This window comes from Nymphaea colorata, chromosome 2 (genome assembly GCF_008831285.2).
Source record: "Nymphaea colorata isolate Beijing-Zhang1983 chromosome 2, ASM883128v2, whole genome shotgun sequence".
NCBI classification, from domain to species: Eukaryota; Viridiplantae; Streptophyta; class Magnoliopsida; order Nymphaeales; family Nymphaeaceae; genus Nymphaea; species Nymphaea colorata.
Window position 1 is genome coordinate 27,970,547 of NC_045139.1, and position 23,261 is coordinate 27,993,807.

General features: G+C 39.2%; 3 protein-coding genes and 1 non-coding gene across 5 annotated transcripts; 2 read left to right on the top strand and 2 right to left on the bottom strand.

The window, feature by feature from the left end:
- Positions 1 to 1,202: 1,202 nt before the first annotated feature.
- Positions 1,203 to 7,045, bottom strand: LOC116248145 (serine/threonine-protein kinase STY13-like). Of its 2 annotated transcripts, none has more exons than XM_031620765.2 (3): positions 6,843 to 7,042; positions 5,294 to 6,284; positions 1,203 to 1,981 (listed from the first exon to the last, which is right to left on the bottom strand). In XM_031620765.2, exons 2-3 carry the CDS (start codon positions 6,181 to 6,183, stop codon positions 1,642 to 1,644), a joined length of 1,230 nt encoding a protein of 409 aa, XP_031476625.1. In that variant the 5' UTR covers positions 6,184 to 6,284; positions 6,843 to 7,042; the 3' UTR covers positions 1,203 to 1,641. The 2 variants fall into 2 exon arrangements, with proteins under 2 accessions (XP_031476625.1, XP_031476626.1); XM_031620766.2 differs by having other exon boundaries at positions 1,843 to 1,981; positions 5,282 to 6,284; positions 6,843 to 7,045.
- Positions 7,046 to 12,589: 5,544 nt separating this feature from the next.
- LOC116247530 (uncharacterized) lies at positions 12,590 to 13,168 on the bottom strand. The gene has a single exon (XM_031619701.1). It carries the CDS (start codon positions 13,166 to 13,168, stop codon positions 12,590 to 12,592), a length of 579 nt encoding a protein of 192 aa, XP_031475561.1.
- A 637-nt stretch (positions 13,169 to 13,805) lies between these two features.
- Positions 13,806 to 14,003, top strand: LOC116249401 (small nucleolar RNA U3). The gene has a single exon (XR_004171169.1). It is a non-coding gene; the product is annotated as a small nucleolar RNA U3 (small nucleolar RNA).
- Positions 14,004 to 15,973: 1,970 nt separating this feature from the next.
- On the top strand, positions 15,974 to 16,685 carry LOC116247531 (pentatricopeptide repeat-containing protein At5g39710-like). The gene is made up of 2 exons (XM_031619703.1): positions 15,974 to 16,108; positions 16,350 to 16,685. Exons 1-2 carry the CDS (start codon positions 15,974 to 15,976, stop codon positions 16,683 to 16,685), a joined length of 471 nt encoding a protein of 156 aa, XP_031475563.1.
- The last annotated feature ends 6,576 nt before the right edge of the window (positions 16,686 to 23,261 follow it).

The window sequence follows — 23,261 nt, forward strand, 5'->3', positions numbered from 1 at the left end:
TGCTGCTAAAAGCTAGATTGCCCTCTTGGAAAGGGCCATTTTCCATTTTAAACTGGTTTTGCTATTTCTCACACTCGACAATTATTTGTACAAATGATTAGTGCGTTTTAATGTTAAGGGAACGACTTTATACCTAAAAAAGGTACTCATCGAACCATCATCCAAAGACAAATTCTATGTTGATTTCTTATAAAAATTTAGGAACTGATTCAACTAGCCTGAAACGGATAGCAATCTTATTCTTCTCTCTCCCAGCCTTCCTCTCTTGTGCCAATGTCGACCCTAATCTCCTCGAACAAACACGTATATATCCTTGGGCAAAAACGACTCCTATGGGTGAAACATTTGTAAATTACTAATTTTGAGCCTACAACCAGTTTTTATACGGTCAAGCAGCAAATAGCTGAGGCATTCTGTAACTGGATCTACTTCGCTTCATGATACATGGACATGAAAAAATTGAGTTGGCAGCGAGGTGCCATTCTCATTTGACAATGAGACAGTGCAGAATACAGATATAACGGGAAGTCATGACGCAGGGAGATGAGTTAGCACATTTTCCATCCTTCATCCGTCACGAAAGGCTTATGATCCTAATGACTAGAAACCGTATGTTTTCTCATCCTTGACGGTAAAATAAGAAACCTCACGAGGAACCGTTCTCTTAGAAAGCAGAAATCCGAACCACAAAATCAGTTTTTCCATGGTATCTAATCACATTGCTCACATCTTTAAAATCTACTCTTTGCTGTTAGCAGTTAAGTTTGAAAGTCCAATTTTTAACACAGTGATGAGCAGCTAAAAGAGTCTGTGGCCCCTTTGTCCCTTTCTAGGCTCCCCGCCAACAAGAACCTGTTCCTTTAATCCCCCTTCTGTTCTTTTTCATTGCCACGCTTCGTTCGACGCCGTTCAGTTTGAAGGTACTAAACTCTCGCCAGCAAGTGGGCAGAGGTGGGATGGGACCCAACCCTCTGCAGCTCTTTCTACCGCCCTTTTTTTTTGGCTCTACCAATGATTGCGTCTTGCGGCCGAGCATAAAGAAATGAGATTGGCAGATTGATTGCAATCTTTAAGATAGACAAGTTGCTCAGAATGCATAATACTGTGAACACTTCATTCTTGGTTCATCTACACCTAATGCATGTCAGACGAGCAGGTTAGCATCAAAAGTGCAGAAAATGAACAGCTTGTTAACACAACCATAAAAAATTGTCCCCTCTGATGCAGGACAAATGTTTTTTTATAATGCCACATTAGTGCGTACACATGAGAATCTGTCTTGTACAATGTGCCAAGTGCCCTCCTCATTTGGCACCATGAACATTTTCTTCTCATTCAGTAATATAAAGAAAAGCAAGAAATCTGCCCAGAGAAAAAATATGCATGTAACCATTAATACATACTACTCATCATCCTATTTTCCTGCCATAAGATACTAGTAATTTCATATAATCTTCCGACAGAAAGAAATGGAACCCGTGCATGCAGAAGATCATATCGACTCTCTATTCAACAGGCCAACAAAGACATAAAACATACAGTGTATACCAGTAAATACTGGAAACAGGAAGAGAGCAGAAAGTTATTTTTGCCCTAGAAAAAACATAGATACACAGAATTTGATCAGTGTTGAGGGAAAGACTAGTCCAATGTCATGGGCTGCACCATGCAGCACCTAAAACGAGCTTTTCTGACAGTCGTCAGGATCTCCTGTTCTGCATTCTCAAGCATTTTAACAACTTCGGCGAAAGGGGGCCGCACATCAGGGTTCACATCCCAGCATCGGGTCATGATTTCAGCAAGCACGGGAAGGCAATCAGGGGGAATAGCCGGCCTCACCCCCTTGTTAACAACAGCAAACGCTGCCTGAACTGCTGTCATGTTGTGGAAAGGAAGGGATCCCGTTATGAGCTCCCACAGGACGATACCAAAACTGTAGACATCAACTTTCTGGTTGTATGGTCTGTGCTGGATCATCTCTCTACAGGCATTTAAATGTTTTATTACAAGAATGATCAGCAAAAGGTAATGCAATAGATAAAGTTCACCAAGCTAAGCAATCAAATCTAGGTCCCCAAGGCTGAGAACAAGGATTAGAAGGTATTGCTATTTTAAAATTGAAAATACATTTTGAACTGTCTCCAAAAATGAGTAACCAAACCCACAAAGACAAACTAGTTAATGCAACCAAGGTCATCTAGCTCTTGAGCTCTCAAAATATTTGCAAAAGCTGGAGTCAGACAAATTCAAGTACTCCAATTACCTTGCGTAACACTTGACTGAACAGCATATTATTTGCACGTAAGGAGGTTGAACTGCTGAAGTCCTACAGAGCCTTTAGGTTATCATAGTCAGACATCATTTGACCAATGCCACAAAAGGGAAAGTTCTTCCAGAATAACCTAGAGGGTGTATTTGGCAACCCAACCAAAAATGTGTTCCGGAGGCAAAACATTGTTTTGCTCCAAAACATCATTCGGTGCGCGTTTGGAAAAACACAAAACTGAGTTTCAGAGAAACCCAGAATATTATCATGATCATATGATGATTCTTTTCCTTTTTGGAAAGTGACATGCAGCAAGCGAACACACAAGGCCTGTAAAGTATACAATCAAATATACGTGGGATTGGAAATCCCAAGTTTGTCACGACCAAGAGTAACTTGATTCTTTTTCGGATCTAAGGATGAATTGAGGCTAGACTGATGTTAGGTGGGGCCAAAAGCCCCCAACCGGTTGGTTAGAGGGTTGGTAGGAAGTCAGTCATAGGTTCAAAACTAGGTGGCATCATACCAAGCTAGTGCCCTAGAGGTAGGAGAACAACCTTTAAGAGTTGTGCACCATTAGGCTGATCTAAAAAAGGGCAGAACCAAAATTTTTTCATGAGGAGAACCAAATTAAAGGTTTTAAATTTTGACATGGGTCGAAATATCATTTTTCAAAATTTTTATATAAAACAAATATTTTTTTAAAATTTACAAGTATTTTTTTAAAAAATAAATAAACAGCCCTAACCAAGTGATAAGAGAGCAGAAAAAAAAAAAAAGTTGGCCACGCGAAATTGAGGAGGATGAACACAAAAGGGGCTCAGAAAAAAGTAAAAGAAAATGACCCATCTGACCAGTTATCTTTCCTTAAAAACATGATGAAGGGCTATGTTTTTATAATCAATTTTTTGTTTCAAAAGTATCTAGATTGGACATATATCCGCATCAATAGGAACTAAATGTAATAACCAAATATTTGCTGCCAAAAACCATGATAAGTAATAATTGTTTATTCAACAATTTTTCTCATAACACCAGTAATGAAATTAGTTTGAAAACAATTTGCCCACAAAAATGCATGATGATATAGTTTAGACTTCATAGTTTCTTATTCAGTGACAATCCATTACCTCAGGAGTTTTGTGACCTTTGTTCTGCGGCAGAGCCAATATATATATTTACACACACTTTTTAAGTAGGGGGAAAAACAGAAACGGGAGGGGGTTTAAATAATATAATTTTCCAAAATTTCTGCCGGTACCAAATTAAATTAAAATTTTGAAGAAGGTTTAGTGGTGAAAATTTTTCAAAAGGTCAGGGATGCCATGGCCCCTGCCAGCCCCCCTTGTTTTGCCCCTGCATGCACTGCGCATAATGCTAGATCCATGTAAAATAAATTAACCTTAGAAAACTGCTGCACATCATGTGGTATGCAAAACATGGCAAATCATGTACCTTGGGTTAAAAAACAAAAGCAGGATGGAATAGGAATCCTGCAATCATGCCAAGATGCCGATTAGATTGCAATTGCAAGGAAGCATGGAGTTTGATACTACTCATAAACTCATGCATACCTAAGTCACACGGGTGTGCCAACTATGGTGGCACACCTGCACTGATGCGGGTGCCGGTGAGGCCTCACACGGTGACAAAAAAATTTTGGCAGAGTTTTCACTGATATATCGATCCAAGGTAACCTTGATAAAAAAAAGTTTAAAAATATAGACAATTAAAATTACTTATATAACAAATAACATATATATGTATATAATATATGTATGCATATATATGTATTTATATGCTCCCACTGCAACCGCACCTAATTTTTTTTTGGAACTTGCCGGTGCCGGCGCTAGCACCCGCACCCTGCACCCATGTGACATAGATGCATACAAGACCAAACAACACTCAAATACATGATTAATGCTTCCTGTGCTTGAAGATGTGCATAAGAAAAAATATTCATTTTATTGTCATGTAAACCAATTTATTAACTAGCAAGAAAATAATATGTAAATGAGAGAATAATAACAAATGAAACCAACAAAATAAATATAAACTGATATGCAAAACTTCTAACCAGAAAAACTTTCACTTCTCATAATGTTTTCCCCCAGCCCATGCTATATTCCCCATCTAACTAAAATACCAATATGGATCGTGCTTCAAATACAGCAATCTGAAATCAAATTTTAAGAAGCTTATTTCCAGGATTCAGAGAACTTATCCAATCTCCAAGTGAACTTGCTTGTTTTAATCTATAGACGGGTAATATCCGTTGTATAAATGATAACATCATTAGTACAGAACCACCGCTTTTATTGACATTTTATACATTGTGTTACTAACAATTTACAGTTCAATAGCAGTTGACTAGACATGCATTTAATTATATCCATTCATAAGCACGTTTGACAAAGGTATACTACATATCATTTTCAGAAACCAATATCAATTCTTTTACGAACTTCTCAGTAATGTCTAGAAACTTACATCCTGGGGCCATCCTTAACATATGCAAGTTAGATGGAGGTGGTGCTTCCTAGCGGCCAACGGGTGAATAATGTATTTTCAAAGTCATAGAAATATGTATTTAATTGGAGCCTTTTGAACTCTACACCAGTGTCATACCAATATTTTAGTATCCATACACCAGGCAACAGACATAATTTTCTCAAAGCAAGAAGTGACTTTGGAATGTGTCGATGTGGATGTGTTTATGTAGCTTCCCAAAAAAAGAAGCATTCAAACAGTGACATAATGATCAATATAATTAGGATGGCAAGCAATGTGAAAAGCGAAAGAGAGCAGAAAAAAACAGCAGAAGAAAAAGGTTGACGTTCAGAATAAAATTTCAGCATAACCACTGAACTAGATTAAGCCTAGTCTATCCTGATTAAACCAATAATATCAAAAAATAAATATTCTATGGCAGTCAAATACTATATAGTGCCCAAAATTAAGCTTATAGTTGTAAACATGAGCCCCAAAATAATTATAAAGAGGTAATACTACCATTCCACTTACGGTGCCATCCATCGGTATGTACCGGTCTCAGGAGTCATTCCATCCGTCTGGACCTCAATTCTTGCCACACCGAAATCTGCAATTTTGATGGACTTGTCTGTAGCTATCAACAGGTTGTCTGACTTGAGGTCCCGGTGTATAAACCCCAAGCCATGCACGTAGGCCATTCCTCTGGCTACATCTAATGCCTGCCTAACTGCCACCTTCAATGGAACAGACCTGTTCTGCCTCTTTGCCAAGAATTGCCTTACTGAGCCACCCTTTGCATACTCGGTGACAATACACCAAACCATCGGCTTTCGACATGCTCCAATAAACCTCACGATATTTGGGTGCCTCAGAGTCGCTAACATCATTACCTCTTGAGTAAACTGCTGCTCCATCAACTGAGCTTTCTCTGGACTATTCTCAGGTCTCTCCAATATCTTGATAGCCACATCCTCTCCATTGTAGGTGCCCCTGTAAAGCTTCCCAAATGCTCCTTGAGCAAAGGCAGTACCCATATTAACCTTTCTCAAATCGATCGTCCATTCGTCATACTGCTCCAGACCCTCAGTAGGGTATCGAGAGTCCATTAACGCTCGTGCCAATGCATCTTCCGCCAGCGTACGGGAAATCATATTAGGTCTAAGAACACTGTGACCAACAGATCCATTTGTGCCGGTCATGCTTGGGTAAGTTGCTACCATATTCGTTGTGAGCGGTGTGTTCGAACCGACGCTGCTGTCAGCCATAGACATCGATAGTGAACCATCACCATTAGTCATCTGTAAACTGCTCATGCTGTCCACCGACATATGGGAGCCCTCCCCCAAAGGGAGGTAGTTCGAAGTAAAATTGAAGAAATTGTCATTGTTAGCAAGGCCTCGAAATTTCGAACCCTCCATCATTTTCTTCAGTTCTTCCTTTTAGTCGACAGAGGAAGAAAGACTAAAGAATCCGTTGTCTCAGCATCTGTTTTCTATTTGCAGATTGTGCCAAAGTGAAGGCCCTAGCCAAAAAAGCACCAGAAACAGCTCATCAGAATCGTAATGGACGATTATCTCAACTACTTACTACTAAATTACAAATCTTAGGAAAGCAAATCATACATTTATCAGCATAGTGAGAAGGTCAAGAACAAAGAAAAAAAGGAAATAATTCATCCACTGCCAGTCAAATGCAACATCACAACTACCGAAATATTTGCTAAATCAGAAAGAGCAAAGGATCGTAGACAAACATAAAGATACAAGTCGAGACAGAAACCCAACCGAGAAAGCAGAGGGAAAGCCAAATACGCGGAGGGAAAGCAAAACACGCAATAATTACAGCAATAGCCAAGAAAAAATCCATCAATCTCAAAAAATTTTAACGAAAACTCTCGGTCATCGAAGATCTCGATACTCGATCTTCATCAATCTCCCCACACTAAATCCCTAAAATTCCTATAAACCTCACAACCAACAACAGAATGGGTCAAAGCGCCAAACGAGTGCCAGAATTGCACGTAAAAAATCAAAAAGAAAAAAAAAAGGAGCAAATACGAATATGGAAACTCTCAACTCACAGGGAACAGATGGAAGAATTCCTCGTTGAACGGAGGAAGAGAGACGACAATTGAGAGGCGAAGGATTGGGAGAATGAATTCAGGGATTTAGGGTTAGAGCTTGTCCTCCCTTTTTTCCTCTCTCTCTCTTCCTTCCTCTTCTTCACAAAAACACGGAGACGAAGGAGACCAGTCACAAGTCATGGTCGTTCATTCTTTTTAACCCTTCTCACTTTCGCTCTCCTCTTTCTCACTCTATAACACTTTACTTTTCTTTCAAAATTTATTAATTTTTAATTATAATAGTTTTTTGATGCGACCCCCGGGATTTTTATTATTCGATTTTACGAGGGAAGGTGTGGAAAATTCGGGTCTGGGTCAATAACGTGACCAAGTCCGAATCTGGTTGGTGAAATTCTTTTAAAGAATGAAGGTCTTAATTGAGATTCGGATTTTCATCCAAATCCAAACACGAGTAATGAGTGCAGGGTTGGAATTTGAGATATATGAGACAACTTAATTTGGGATCGAACACAGGAAAAGAAGCAGGTGTGGGTTACAGGTGGAGGCAATTGTTCAGACCAATTTCAAAAACTTTTTATTTTTATATTGTTATTTTTTAACATTTTTTTTAGTTAGTATTGACACTTTTTAAAAAGTTAAATTTTATACTTAGTGCTTCTTAATCAGAATTTTCTAACTCTTCCCCCTAATTAAACTTGCACCCACTTTCTTTCTTTTCTTTTTTCTAACGATCCGATAGAAGCAAGGGGAACTCCACCGACTCACTCTTGTTGTCACCCATGGAGTAGCATCTCTGTCCTGCACCTGCCAGCCCTGCCACTGCCGCAGAGCTCTCCTTTGTGAATAGAGGAGCGAGAGAGGGAGGAGGAGAGGCACTCAAAGGGGGAGAAAGAGGGAGGGGGAGTGTAATGTGAGCCATTGGACTATAATAATTTTGTATGTTTCTAAATGTTTAAACAAACTAGAGTCAACATTCAAGCCAGAGAAAGAGCGAGAGAGAGTTTAAAACGTGAGAAAGAAACGTATTCATGCGAATAAAATATATAGATATAAAGTGAATTGTTAAAAAAAAGACTTGGTCGTAAAATATATAAGTGACGACGGAACTGGATGTGATGAAGAGACTTTGGCTGATCTCATATAGTCCATGGGACTGGAAACAGGGAATGGACTACAACGAGCTCCCCTTCCAAGTACGTTTGATGGGTAGAGTATGAGTTGATTGGCTGGATCTGAGTCTAAAACTTGAACTCAGCTTGAACTTGGCTGGAGCTCTAAAAGGCAGGATGCAACTACAAGTTTTGGATGAAAACTTTTTCTAAAAACTGAACCCCCAAAGTAATTTTTTTTTCTTTTACAATAAGAAACATATTTTAGATATACACATTCAACAAAGTTTAGCTGAGCTTAAATAAGTTTAAATATGCTGAACCTACCTAGCTTGAGATCAGCTGTCAAATTACGTGAGGTCACTTCGCTGAAGCCTAACTAGGTTTAAGAAGACGAGCCAAGACTAGTGAAAATTAAGAAGTCGTTTGATAGCCACAGGACACACGGAACAGAACACCCGTGTTCTGTCCAATCAAATTTTCCGTCAAACAAGACACAATGGACAACTGGACAACAGTATAAATTGGTTTTCTGTTCCATGCTGACCCTTGGAACAGACAGAACGCTCACCCATCCCGACGACCAGGAGCCCTGGCTCCGACGCCATTACGCTCTCCCATCCCCGACGACCAGGAGCCCTCGACCCCAAGCCCCCGATGCCATTGTCTTTGTTAGAAGTTTTACTCTGCAGCAGAAGACTCCCTTTGTGGATGCAGCAAGATCTCGAGCGTCCCCTGTGAAGAACAGCAAACAAGAGCAAGAGGAAGAGGAAGAGAGAGAAGACAAGTCAGTTTTTCCTTTTTGGGGTTTTCTTCCAAAGGGCTTCTCACGGATGATTCTTTCTCAAGAGTTATAGCTAGGAATTTAAAGCCTAGCCCCTTAGGTTTTCTCCAAACCCTAGCTGCGGTTAGTTGGGAGATATCTTAGGAGATATTTTAGGAGCACTTCTAGTAACTGCTTTGCAGTTACTAGATATTCGGATAGGGCTCAATGGCCACTATCCAACATCTCCCACTTGGCCATGAGACCGCCAGTTTTCTTCCACTATATGTGGGTTTTCTTTGCTCAGTTTGTTACGTGGTTTTCCTTAATTGGCTTATCCAACGTAATCCAAACCTTTTTCAAAGTTTTTAGCGAGGTTTTCCATTCAATGGTTTTTCCTTCGCAACCTTCAAATATATCTTAGCCCCATATGGGCTACATGCTTTGAAAACAAATCTTCAGATATCCCCTTAGTTAAGGGATCAGCTACCATATCATTGGTAGGCAAATAATCAACCGAGATTTCATTTTTCTCGATCATTTCATGAACATAATGGTATTTCACCATTATATGTTTACTCTTTGAGCTAACAGCTCCATTTTTCATCAGAGATATTGCTGCCTGATTATCACAGTACAGTTGGACCGGTTCATGAGCAAGATCTAATTTCAAGTCTTTCAAGAACCGATTTATCCAGACAGCAAAAGTAGTTGCAATATTGCATGCTACATACTCTGCTTCTTGTGTGTGCTGAGCAACACATCCCTGTTTCTTACAGGACCAGGCTATCGCCCCACCTCCAAAGAGAAAAACATACCCTGAAGTGGATTTACTATCATCTTTACAGCCTGCAAAATCTGCATCAGAATAGCCAACTAAAGTTAGCTCATCTGATTGATAAGACAATTTCAGTCCTTTTGTTCCTTTAATATACCGAAAAATTCTTTTAACTGCTTGCCAATGAGGCCATCCAGGATTACTTTGATAACGACTTACCAGACCGATAGGAAAACTTATGTCCGGTCTGGTACAAAGCATTAAATACATTAGACTACCAACTGCTTGTGCATATGGAACATTTAATTTTTGTTGTCCTTCATTGGGACAATCATTCCTGCTTAAGTTTGCTCCTTTAGCTATAGGAGTCCCAATTGGTTTGCAGTCTAACATACGAAATTTCTTCAAGATATAATCAATATACCGTTCCTGGCTTAAACTCAGGACTCTTGAGTTTCTATCTCGAGTGATTTTTATTCCTAATATATAGGATGCTTCACCCAAGTCCTTCATTTCGAAGTTTTTATTTAGCCAAGTCTTCGTTTTGTATATCATATCGTTATCATTTCCTGTTAATAATATGTCATCAACATATAATGATAGAATACAGAAAAGACTCCCACTTTTCCAAACGTATACACAGTGGTCTAGTTGGTTTGCTACAAATCCAAGTTTTGTAATTGCTTTGTGAAAAGCAAAATACCATTGTCTTGGAGACTGTTTCAGTCCATATAACGATTTATTCAACTTGTATACTTTGTCTTCTCTTTCTTTGATGACATATCCCTGCGGTTGAGTCATATATATAGTTTCTTTCAACTCACCGTTCAGAAAAGCAGTCTTCACATCCATCTGACAAATATCCAGGTCATAGAATGCCGCGATAGCCAAAATTATTCTGATTGATGCGAACTTTGCAACCGGTGAATAGGTCTCTGAGTAATCAATTCCTTCTTTTTGGGAAAAACCTTTCGCTACCAGTCTGGCTTTGAATTTTTCGACTGATCCGTCTGCTTTATATTTCTTCCTTAGTACCCATTTACATCCAATGGGTTTTCTGTCATTAGGAAGATCTACTAATTCCCAGACTTTATTCTTTTCTATGGATTCAATTTCTTCATCCATAGCATTCACCCAATCTGACGATTCATGTGAGCTTACTGTTTCATCATATGTCAAATTGTCAGACATTTCGTCAATGTCTGCTAGGTAGCATAGCTCCTCTGCCAAATATACATAATAATCATTTAAATATGAAGGAGGAGCTCTAGGTCTTTTATGACCTGATAACGTCTGAGATGATGAAGTATTCATACCAGTTGGTTCATTTCCTGACTGTTCCTCAGACGATTCTTGTTCAGTTGGTTCATTGCCAAACTGAACTCCAGTCGGTTCATTTCCTGACTGACCTCCAGTCGGTTCATTACCAGACTGTTCATCTGAATAAATCAGATCATCCAGTGTATCATTTCGATATTCCACTGGATCATAATCTTTATTATTGAGTTCTTCTATGAACTCTACATCTCTGCTTTCTATAAGTCCCATAGATGAATGATATAATCTGTAGCCCTTGGATCCTTTTGGGTATCCAATAAATATACATCTCACTGATCTATTATCTAGTTTATCCAATTTTGGATCTAGAATTTTCACGTGTGCTACAGATCCCCATCTCCTTAAATATCTCAGATCTGGTTTTATACCAGTCCATCTTTCATAAGGAGTGGTTGGGACTGCTTTGCAGGGCACTCGGTTTATTGTATACATAGCTGTCAACACAGCTTCACCCCAAAAAACTTTTGGTAATTGTGCTCCTGCCAACATGGATCTCACCATGTTCAAGAGGGTTCTATTACACCTCTCAGCCACACCATTTTGTTGTGGTGTTCTAGGCATTGTCTTTTGTCTATTAATTCCAAGGTCTTTGCAGTATTTGAGGAATTCACTAGAAGTGTATTCTCCTCCTCGATCAGACCTTATAATTTTGATATTCCTTCCAAGTCTCGACTTCAGATTTGTATTCCTTGAATTTCTCAAGTGCTTCAGATTTATATCTGATTAAGTATATGTAACCAAATCTTGAGAAGTCGTCAATGAAAGTTATGAAATATAACTTGCCACTATGAGTTTGGATCCTAAAAGGTCCACAGATATCTGTATGAATTATCTCTAATAATTCAGTGGCCCGAATTACTTCAGACGGAAATGGTTTCCTGGTCATTTTTCCGTATACACATGATTCGCATTTTGCAAAATCATTTATATTTATGTCAGGTATTAAACCTTGTTGTGCTAGAGTCTGCATCTTTTTGATGCTTATATGGCTTAATCTTTCATGCCATAAGTTTACATTCACACTCATTGCACAATCGAAATAAGCAGAACTTGAAGCTTCATTCATGTCATTCAGTTTGAACATACCATGTTCTTTTACAAATTTTCCACTAAACATGAGTCTTCCATGTTTTCCCACTGTTACTTTCCCTGGAACAAAACGTACTTCAAAACCTTTCCCAGTTAGTGCAGGAACTGACACTAGATTCCTCCTCATGGAGGGGACATACAAAACTTCGTTAAGTACAACACTTGTACCCCCAACATTTAAACGATATGCCCCAATTCCCATGACATCACAATAAGAATTGTTTCCCATATAGACTTTGTGGGTTCCTGGACTCAGATTTTCCATGTGGATCACTCCTTCTTTCGTCTTCGCAATGTGACGAGTTGCTCCTGAATCGACCCACCATCCAGTTAGATCTCCATCTGCAAACAGACATTCTGATACGACACAGATGACCTCTCTATCAGAGTCTCCTTGAGGCTTCCTTCTATTGTAGTTGCCCCGACCAATGTTGTCTTTCTTACTCGGGAATTTTGTCCTGCAATTCTTCTTTATATGTCCAGGCTTCCCGCATCTGTAGCATTTCACTACAGTTCCTTGAGATTTGTTAGTACCTGCATAATTGCTCTTGAACTTGCCATTGTTTCGATTTTTAAATTGTTTTGATTTTATAGGCACATGACTACCAGCAGGTTTTTCCTGGACTGTCATCAACTCTGTTCTATTTTTCTTAGTCAGTTGTTGTTGCTATAGAGCTAACTGTATAGGAAGCTTTTCTAACGTAAGGGTATCAAATTGAACACTCAAAGCAGTAACTGCCATATCCCAAGAAGGAGGTAGGCTGTTCAGAATTGTGCTGATCTGCATATTGTCAGATATGACATTCCCTACCACAGCTAAATCTTTAGCCATGACCAACATCTTATTGACATGGTCCATTACATTATCTGACTCTTTCATCCTATAGGAATTGTATTGTTCTTGCAGTAGCTGTATGTGCATCGCAGTCATGGTATTGTATTTGGAAGCGATAGTATCAAACATATCCTTGGCAGTTGGACAATCCTCAAAGACTCTGATTTGATCATCTTCCATGAAGGCTAACATAATTGTTTTAGCCATTAAATCATCAGAAGAAAATGACTCATATGCCTTTTTCTCTTCATCTGTGTGTTTGTCTCCTAAAATTGGAAAAGGCTCGTTGATTACATAAACGAGTCTTTCTAAGGTCAAGACCAACATTATTCTACGCTTCCATGCATGGAAATTTGTCCCATTCAGTTTTTCAGTCTTAGCTAATTCAGAAGCTCCGACTCTTGATGTCATTTCTAAATTAATTTCCCATGGCAAGTTAAGAACAACAATAGCAAAGGGAAATAAAATTTACAATAAATATCACATCAAGAGGCCTTAAAATAAATATGCATGTACATCAATCTCAAACAACATTCTAAAATAATATTTAGAACTAGAAGATTATAGATTAAATTTAGTACGTACATAACTCTTTTCAGAGTTATTTTCATTTTCAGAACCCTCTTTCTCCACTGTTTAACACGCTAGAGGGTGCCATACGTAATTTCGTATAAGAGCAAGGTTTTCTGCTAAAATTGCTAAATAAATTTTCGGAACCCCTTATTGCAATTTATAATAACGCTGAGAATCCCCATAAGTAATTTCTTATAAAGTTCCAGGTCTTTGACGAGAATAACTTTCGCGAGCCTCTTTTTGAAAAACTTTTCAGCAAAAAATGTTGCGGCTTTAATTTATGAAAAGTGTAACAACTTATTTAAAAATCAAGCATAATTGAAGGACATTTTTGTAATTTTTGAACTTGGAGTATAAAGTTCTTTCCGCCCGTTTTCTTTATTCATTTTCGCTTTCGTTTTCTCTCTCCTCCCGAGAGTTCTTCCCTCTCTCGTGAAAATTACAGCAGCGCCTTTCCCTTCGTTGCAGAGAGCCCATTCGTAGTAGAGAAGTACTACTGAATCCTTAATTCCTAAGGAGACAGAGATTAAAGTCTGGATGATGAATTGAACCTCTAGACCTGAGCGTGAATGCCTATCGGGTTTTGGGCAGAAGCCCCATCTCCCTTTAGCGGAGGATCGTTCTCTGGCTGACTGGTTCGGCCGGGGATGGTCTTGAGGTTGTCTGACAGACCTCAATCCTTTTGGGCGGGCTGTGCTCTAGGGTGGAGGAAACCGCGTGAGGCTGGCTTCACAGAGCAGCGAGCACCACCCGCTCTCGGCGGTGGAAGGATAACGAGCCGGTGCTTCCCTCCCTCGCTTACCCGAGCCTGACCTTCCATGCAAGGACCACAATCCTTTTGGGTGCCACTCAAAGAGCGGCAGGAGCTCTCTCTTGACAAACAGCGAGCAGGCAAAACCAGTGATCGGAGCTATTCTTGTTGGCATTAAATAAAACTGGTCACCGTCTGCTCACAGGTGAGTTTTAGTTTTTGGGTTGTCTAACCTATGGCTACATGAGTGACTGCCGTCTGCTGAAACAGGGGTGAACCGACAGAGTGAGATTTTCTAGACTTCAGACGAGTCTTCCTCTGTGCTCAAGCCCAAGTCACCTCTCTGCCATCAACAGGAGGAAGACGCCAGAGATCCTAACATTGGGTGTTAGCTGCTCATCGGCAGAGAAGGCAAGAGCAGAGGAGTCTAGATTTACAAGAAAGTGGATCATTAAAAAAATGAGAATAACAAGAACCACAAGCCCTAACGTGTTCTGCCCCTTTTTGAGCAGATTTCCGTCACTCAGTTTTAAAGTTTGAGGGCCAAAAAAAAAGAAGCGCGCCACGCAAGGCAGCAGGGACGAAGCAAATCATACTGATCACAGAGGATTTCTCATTTTTAACAGAGGGTTTTAAAAGAAAGAAGGAATACTCAAACAAGGTATATGTTTTCCTTTTTGTTCCTTTTTAGGTTCTCTGCTTTGTGAAGTCGACAATGCTGTCTGAAATTGGCAGCGTTGTCTGATACAGAAGATTTTCTGGTCTATGGCGCCGTAGACTAGAAAATCTCAAGGAACAGAGAACAAATAAACTGAAATACCATGTTCTAGAATAACAGGCACATAAATTTTATGGATCGATTTGCAGTCGTCATGTTTCTTGAATAACATGCATAAAAAATAATTGAGCATGCTAATTTGCGAACAGAAAGCCTTAACTTGCTTCATCCACGCAGCATAGTTCTAAACCTTTGATCTAGCATGTTTTCATCATTCACGAAACATGATTCGGAGAACATGATGCATATTTACGCACTCACAGCATGATACATACTTAGGCATTCACCAAGGGCATCACAGAAGTCTGAAAGGACTTACTTGAGATCGAAAAACCAATGCTCTGATACCACTGTTAGAAGTTTTACTCTGCAGCAGAAGACTCCCTTTGTGGATGCAGCAAGATCTCGAGCGTCCTCTGTGAAGAACAGCAAACAAGAGCAAGAGGAAGAGGAAGAGAGAGAAGACAAGTCAGTTTTTCCTTTTTGGGGTTTTCTTCCAAAGGGCTTCTCACGGATGATTCTTTCTCAAGAGTTATAGCTAGGAATTTAAAGCCTAGCCCCTTAGGTTTTCCCCAAACCCTAGCTGCGGTTAGTTGGGAGATATCTTAGGAGATATTTTAGGAGCACTTCTAGTAACTGCTTTGCAGTTACTAGATATTCGGATAGGGCTCAATGGCCACTATGCAACAGTCTTTCTCCTCCATCTCCGCCCCGTCTCCACCCTGACCTGCCCTAGCTCTTCTCTCCTTCTCCCCTCCTTGTTGCCCGAGCCGTCTCCACCCTAACCTGCCCTAGCTCTTCCTATTTCTCTCCTCTCCTCTGTCGCCCAAGCTGACCTAGCCCTTTCTATTTCTCTCCTTCTCCTCCTTCGTCTCCGCGGTTGGGCAACCGCTATATGCTTTTGTTCCGTTTGCTGAAAAATACCGCCGGACGTGTTCACATTCAACAAGGCTATTCAGGCGTTGATGAAGTTGGGGAAAGTGGATGAAGCATTGGATTTTCTGGAGTAGATTGAGAGGAGGCAAAGGAGGCCGATGTCTTCACCTATAACGTCATTATCGATGGTTTGTGCAAGAGCCAGAGGGTTGATGAAGCCCGACATAATTTAGAAGAGATGATTGCGAAGGGTGTCTTCCCAAACAAGGTGACCTTCAACACGCTGATCAACGACCTTTGCAAAAGCAGCAATTTGGAGGAAGGGTTTCGCTTGCGGGATTGGATGCTGGCCACTGGCGTGGCTCCCAATCTGGTAACATACAGTTGTTGAATGGGTTATGTAGGAAGGGGATGATGGAAAACACGAAGGAGCTCCTGTGAGAGATGGATAGCAATGGTATAGTTCCTGACGGCTTCACTTACAGCATTATGTTTGATGGGCATTCTAGGTGTGGTAATTTGGATGCAGCGATGGAACTCTTGAAGGGGACAGTAAAGATGGGTATTCAGATTAGCACCTATACTTGTACGTCCTGGTTAATGGACTTTGCAAGGCAAGGAAGATGACTGAGGCACAGAACCTCTTGAAGAGATTGATGCAGAAGGGTGTTGCTCTAACCATTGTCTTGTATAACACTATAGTTGATGGATATTGCAGAGCAGAGAGCATGGAAGCTGCCCTTTTGGTGGTCGAGGAAATGGAAGCAAACGGCATGAAGGCATCTCGGATTGCCTACAACTCTGTGTTGAACGGTTACTGCAAAATGCAGAAGGTAGTCAGTGCAGAGAAAGTGTTTGCTGAAATGATGCAGAAGGGCTTGATGCCAGACGTTGTGACGTACATCTTGTTAGATGGCCATGGTAAGGTCGGCCAGTTCGAGAGGTTTTAAATTCTTGAAGAAATGAAGGCGAAGGGACTCAAACTCAATGCAGGAACTTACGGATCTCTTATCAACTGTCTCTGCAAGCATGGAAAGCTTTCAGAAGCTGAAATTGTGCTTAGAGAAATGATGGGCAGAGGTGATGTTCCCCACATAAAGGTCAATAGTGCACTCATTGATGGCTTCTGCAAATCAGGCAATCTGAGGATGCCATGCGATTTCTTGATGAGTTGATACAGAATGGAATTTCTTCCACTATAGTCACATACAATTTCTCCTTTACTATATGTGCCTATATGTGTAGGTGAAGCATCATAGACGTTGTTGCTAACTGCGCACGTACCCGTATACTTTGGACTTCTTTCCTGGTGTGAAGTTAAGACATCATTGTTAAGCTTGAGCTCATGTTATATTTGACTCATGCATGTTCATTTTGATAGCAGAACATTGCTCATGCTTCAACACCTATCAATCCCCACTTGTTGTGTGAACAACTTGGTGTTTTGAATTCACTGTTCATATACATTAACAGAGGTGATAGGAAGGAGTTTTCTCATTGGTAGAAGCTTCAGTGTTTGGTGTGTGTGTTTACATATACTTGTAATGTTTGTATAAAGAAATAAGTTGGAGATGTGGAGAGCCGTGGCTTCTAAAGCAAGGACACCCAAAACCATTTGAAAGGCTTCGCTTGATAATAACTCGAGCTTGACTGTTTATAACTCGAGTTTTAACTCAAGCTCGAGCATGACTTGTTTATAAATTGATTCAACCTCGAGTTGACATAAACAAACACCAGATAGGACATACCTAACAGACAATTAATTATGGAAGACACAAACATCCGATAGAACGGACAGATCGGACATGACAGAAACAAACGTCAAACTAATGTTGTACGTGTCGTACGATACGTATCGTCTTGTTTTAAAAAAACGGTACGATACACCCCCGTATCGTAAAAAGGGAGTGTATCGGCCCTGTATCGCACGTATCGTACGATACAGGGTCTGTATCGTACGATACGATGCGATACACCCCGTACCGTACAATACGGGCTAAAAACGCAAAAGGGGGCCCGAGACCTACTTATTCGGCTTCTTTTTGAAATTTTTCTTCCGTTCTTCATTTCTAACTCTTAGATAGTGCTGTGAGGGAGGACGATCGTTCATTTTCACCGTGAAAAACTTGATTTTCGTCGTCAAATCGAAGATTAAGTGGTCGATTTGTGCGTGAGTGCTTGATTTTCGTGGGAAGGAAAGAGGTTTTCTTCATTTCAGACATTTCTTCTTCGTAAGGTATGAAATCTCATGTTCTTACCATGTATTCTTAATTTTTTACCGTATATTCGTAGATTGGAAGACTTTGAGTGTTTCTCATTAAGTTTACCATAGGATTTCGTTTTTTTTTTTAAGATATGGATCCTACATGGCAATGGTGCAAAAGGGTGAAGGAGAATAACCGTTTGAAACTCAAATGTGGTTTCTGTGGGAATACATTTTCAAGAGGGATTATTAGAATGCAACACCATTTGGCAGGGACCTCCAAAGATGCGTCTCCTTGTGTTGGAGGACCAAACAAACCTTTGCCTCCATTTGTGTGTCAACAATGTTTAGATATGCTTCATTGCTTTACGTCAAAAGAGAATACAAAAAGAAATTGAAGATGCAGATATAGGCTATAATGTGCCTTTGGAAGATGAAGAAGAAGAGGAAGAAGCTTATGAATGTGATGATGAAGACGATAGCAGTCTAAGAAAAGATTTGGAGACCTCAAGAGGTAGATATCATAGAGGAAAATGGATTATGTATGAAGGAGGTCGATCTGGCATAACGGGAAGGAAGAGGAGAGGCACAACAAATATTAGGGCCAGGCGTGGTATGCGACCACCTAGTGGTAGAGTTTCTACTGGTAGGTCTAGTGTTGGCTCTATTAAGAGTTTTTTCCCTTCATATACCAGCCCAGGTGGTCAGACGCAGATTCGTGTTGCTATGACATCTAAAGATATGCTATATCATGCACAAAAGCAGGTAGAGAAACGGTTTTATGATGCATGTATTCCATTTAATACAGCTAATTCTTTTCAATTCCAAGCCATGGCAGATGCAATTGCTTCTATAGGCCCCGGATTCAAAATGTCATCATATCATCAGTTGAGGGGCAAAATTCTTCAGGATACAGTCAAAGAAGTGTCTGAGCATTGGGATGAGTTGAAATTATGTTGGAAGGAAACAGGTTGCTCCATTATGTCAAATGGTTGGACTAATACAAGGTCAAGAACACTTGTAAATTTTCTTGTTTATTGCCCTAAAGGTACAATGTTCTTGAAATATCTTGACTTGTCTGATGTTCTACTGCTGAGATTTTATTCAATGTTTTTGATAATGTCGTACAAGAAGTTAGACCTGCAAACATTGTACAGTATATTACAGATAATGCTGAAAATTATACAGCGGCAGGAGATTTGTTATTTCAAAAATATAGAACATTTTATTGGAGTCCATGTATCACTCATTGTGTTAATCTAATGCTTCAAGATCTTAATGAGATGCATGATATGAGATGCAAATTAAAGGTACAATGTTCTTGAAAATCTCTTGACTTGTCTGATGTTCCTAAGACTGCTGAGATTTTATTCAATGTTTTTGATAATGTCGTACAAGAAGTTGGACATGTAAACATTGTACAGTTTATTACAGATAATGCTGCAAATTATAGAGCTGCAGAAGATTTGTTATTTCAAAAGTATAGAACATTTTATTGGAGTCCATGTGTCACTCATTGTGTTAATCTAATGCTTCAAGATCTTAATGAGATGCATGATATGAAATCAGCCATTGACCAATGTCAAGAGGTAACAAAATTTATCTATAATCATGCATATGTATTGAGTTTGATGAGAAAATTTATAAAAAGAGTTGAATTAATACGACTTGCACAAACTAGATTTGCCACAAATGTATTGACTATGCAGAGTATGGTGAAACAAAGAACTCCTTTGAGACAGATGTTTGCTAGTGAAGAATGGGCTGCATATCCACATGCTCATAAAAGAAATGCTTCTTTAGTTGTGAATATTATATTCAATAACGTATTTTGGGAATCATGTGTGAAGCTATTGAAGGTTTGTGTTCTATTAGTTAAGGTTCTCAGGTTGGCTGACAGCGAGGACAGACCTTCCATATGATACTTATATGAGGCTATGGACAAAGCAAAAGAGGCAATTCAAGACAACTTAAAGGAAAAGAAAAAGTTATATATGCCCATATGGAAGATTATAGATAAAAGGTGGACTGAACAACTTCATCAACCTCTTCATGTAGCAGCTTATTATCTAAATCCTGTAACTAGATTTTCTCCTACATTTAAGAAGGACAGAGAAGTCATGCATGGTTTGTTAGATTGTATTAATGTGTTAGTGGAAGATTCTACAGAACAAGATGCTGTGCACAATGAGTTGGATCTATATGATAGTTGTTTTCGGAACATGGGACTACCTGCCGCCGTTCGAGTCAGGACAACGATGCGTCTAGGTAAATACATAGAAATTTTTAATTTACTTTGCATTTGTTACATTTGGTTCTTTTAAAACTTTCACATTGATTTGTTATATTTTTGTTTAGATTTGTGGTGGAATATGTATGAGTTTGATTGTCCAAACCTAGCACGTTTTGCAGTCAAAGTCCTCAACCAGACATGCAGTGCTAGTGGATGCGAAAGGAACTGGAGTGTGTTCCAACATATCCATAGCAAAAAAAGGAATAGGCTCGAACATAAAAGGTTGAATGACCTTGTCTTTGTTCGATATAATATGAGGTTGAAACAAAGGTAATATAGGCATATAGCTTAATTAATGTTTACATTTTTTGTACAATATATTTATATGAAATTATATACTAACAAATTTTCTCTTATTTAATGTAGAGAATTAGAAAAATCATTAGCAAGGAAGCACACATCTCAGTTTGATCCTATCAGCTTGGAGAATTTTGACGATCTAGAGCCATGGATTGAAGAAGAACCAACTACAATATTTGATGATGAAGATCTTGAATGCGTCAACCTTGAAGCTGAAGCAACAGAAGGCTTTGTTGATGAAGGAGAGTCTGCTACTGCTGGTGCTGGTGCTGAATATGTTGGTGAAGATCTTCCAATTCTTGACGATGAAGAAGAAGAAGAAGAAGAAGATGAAGATGATGAAGATTATGAATGATGAATCATGAATGAGAGTCAAGTCAAGAGTGCTTTCATTTTATATGTATCAAAAACTTAAGAGTTATGAATCTATGGTTGTTGAACACTTGATTGAATGTTTTATGACTTTATCACTTTATGGCTTATGGCCTTATACTTTGTTGAATGATATTGTATTATTGTTATGAATTTTGATGTTTATGAATGATGAACGCGTAAGTTTATAGCAATAATAAGTCTATCATTATCTCAAACATGTTTTCTATTGACAATTTATTATTTTTAATTTTTTCTGAATTTTTTATGAATTTTTTGAAATTTTTTAATTTTTTTTTGATTTATTAATAATTTTTTTAAAAAAATTACAATACGGTTACGATACGTTACGATACGGCGTATCTTAAAGCCCGATCGATACGGCTTACGATACGCGTTCTACAACATTGCGTCGAACAGAACAGACACACACAAAACAAACGTCGGACAATAAGAACATAGTGTTCTGTTCCTAAAATCATCAAACGGTGACAAGGAACATTATTGTCCATGAGAACAAGACAGTAGTGTAATGGACAGGACAACCTGTATGTTCTGTTCTAATGGACAGCAACCAAACGACCTCTTAGAGGTCGTTTGATAGGCATGGAACAAGGAGGAACAGAATGATAAGTTCTGTTTTTTTAAAATACGATCAAACGCTAGCCGCAAGACAAGGCGGACATTGGGACAAGGGGTATAAATTTCACCCCTGTCCTGAAGTGTTTCAAGGGTAAGGAAGGAACAGAGAGGATAGTATACGACTCGGTTTCTTCGACTCTTTTTACTGTCCTCTCTCCCTCCCTCAACTTCTCGTGCTGCCCTCTCTCCCCCTCTCGCTGTTCTGAGCTAGGAATGGTTTTAATCCCTAATGTCTTTACTTCCTATTTCTCATCTCTCCCGAGGCACTTGCCCTCTAACTCTTTGCCTTGCATGATCGATCGGTTATCCATGATACCAAGAATCCAGAGAGGAATGAGCCGGAGGAGGTGACATCAGAGGCTGCGAGAGACGACGAGGACACCACAACAGTTGTGCAGCCGATTATCAATCTTGAGGAGGACGCAAAAGTTCTTCTCAATATGTAAGTGAAGGAAGCCTTCCGATAGCTGGTTTGGGCTTTAGGCCTCTTCAAGCGTAAGGGTCTTATGCCGATGTGGTTGTCTTTTTCTGGAAAGCGAAGCTTTATCGGTTCGATAAAAAGGGAAATCAATGGCAAGAGAGGGGTCGGGAACGTGAAGCTCCTAAAGCTCTTGATTTCATGTGTATTTGTTAAATCTGGTGCAAGTTATGGCTAGATTTTTAGGTAACATTATAACACAGACCAGTTGTTTTCCTTCCTTTTACATTGTCTAGTTTGTGGCTTTGCTTCAAACCAACATCGATTAAACTTTGCACCAACTATACATGAATTACAATAAGAATAAATAGATTTGGGGCCTTTTTATATTTTGCATCGGTTGTTGAGAGATGACCATTTGTTGCGCAGAAAAAGTTTGGTGAAATGTGTGCACAGAAAATGTTTGGTAAAAGTATACGTTTCATTGATGATTTATCATTTTAAGTATGAGTTTTTTTTTTATTTGCAGATGGAAAGTCATGAAAGAGAAAAAAGATGGAGATGGAGGTGAAGCTAATTACTTGATGGATCATGAATTTTGTTGTATGTTTAAGGATTGATTGTAATAAGTTATTATTTTAGTCATGTAAGCAACTAGTCAATGTAGAATTTGTATTATTTTTGTTTAATTACTCTCTTTCTCTCTCTCTCTCTCTCTCTCTCTCTATCTTTCTTTCTTTCTTTCTTTCTCTCTTTCTCTCTCTCTCTCTCTCTATATATATATATATATATATATATAGTGTGCTCACTAGCATTGAAAACAAGAGAAAACAAAATAAAAAGAAAATGCTAGACAGAACAAATTGATGCAATTCAAACGCTAAACAGAAAGGGCATAGTTTTCTATTTTTAAAATTATTAAACAGTGGACAAAAGACATCATTGATAAGACATATAAAATAGTGGTGTGGTGGATATGACATCCTGTCCTGTCTAATAAAACAATTATCAAACAACCTCTAATGGATACACGAAAGGTGGGCAAACAAAATTCCCTCTCGTCCTTCCCCCATACGGGCACCACCGTCGGGCAGTGGGAGGCATGACTCCCCCTTCTTTCCTCTCTCATGATAGTGATAGAAGAAGGAAAGGAAGGCGGTAAGAGGAACCTCTCTACTTGCCGGTGGCAAGAACAACCATCGATGTGTGTGTTATATATATATACAAGACTTCAATAATAATTTTAAAAAAAGATAGATATCAAAGAACTGCTAACCTAAGCTAAGACTTATATATAT

Excerpts from the sequence above, each read along its gene's own strand:
- LOC116248145 (XM_031620765.2), bottom strand. The coding sequence starts at position 6,183 with ATGATGGAGGGTTCGAAATTTCGAGGCCTTGCTAACAATGACAATTTC. Across the intron at positions 1,982-5,293 it reads ACATACCGATGGATGGCACC|AGAGATGATCCAGCACAGAC; the intron begins GTAAGTGGAATG and ends AAATGCCTGTAG.
- LOC116247530 (XM_031619701.1), bottom strand. The coding sequence starts at position 13,168 with ATGACATCAAGAGTCGGAGCTTCTGAATTAGCTAAGACTGAAAAACTG.
- LOC116247531 (XM_031619703.1), top strand. The coding sequence starts at position 15,974 with ATGATTGCGAAGGGTGTCTTCCCAAACAAGGTGACCTTCAACACGCTG. Across the intron at positions 16,109-16,349 it reads CTGGCGTGGCTCCCAATCTG|GCAAGGAAGATGACTGAGGC; the intron begins GTAACATACAGT and ends GGACTTTGCAAG.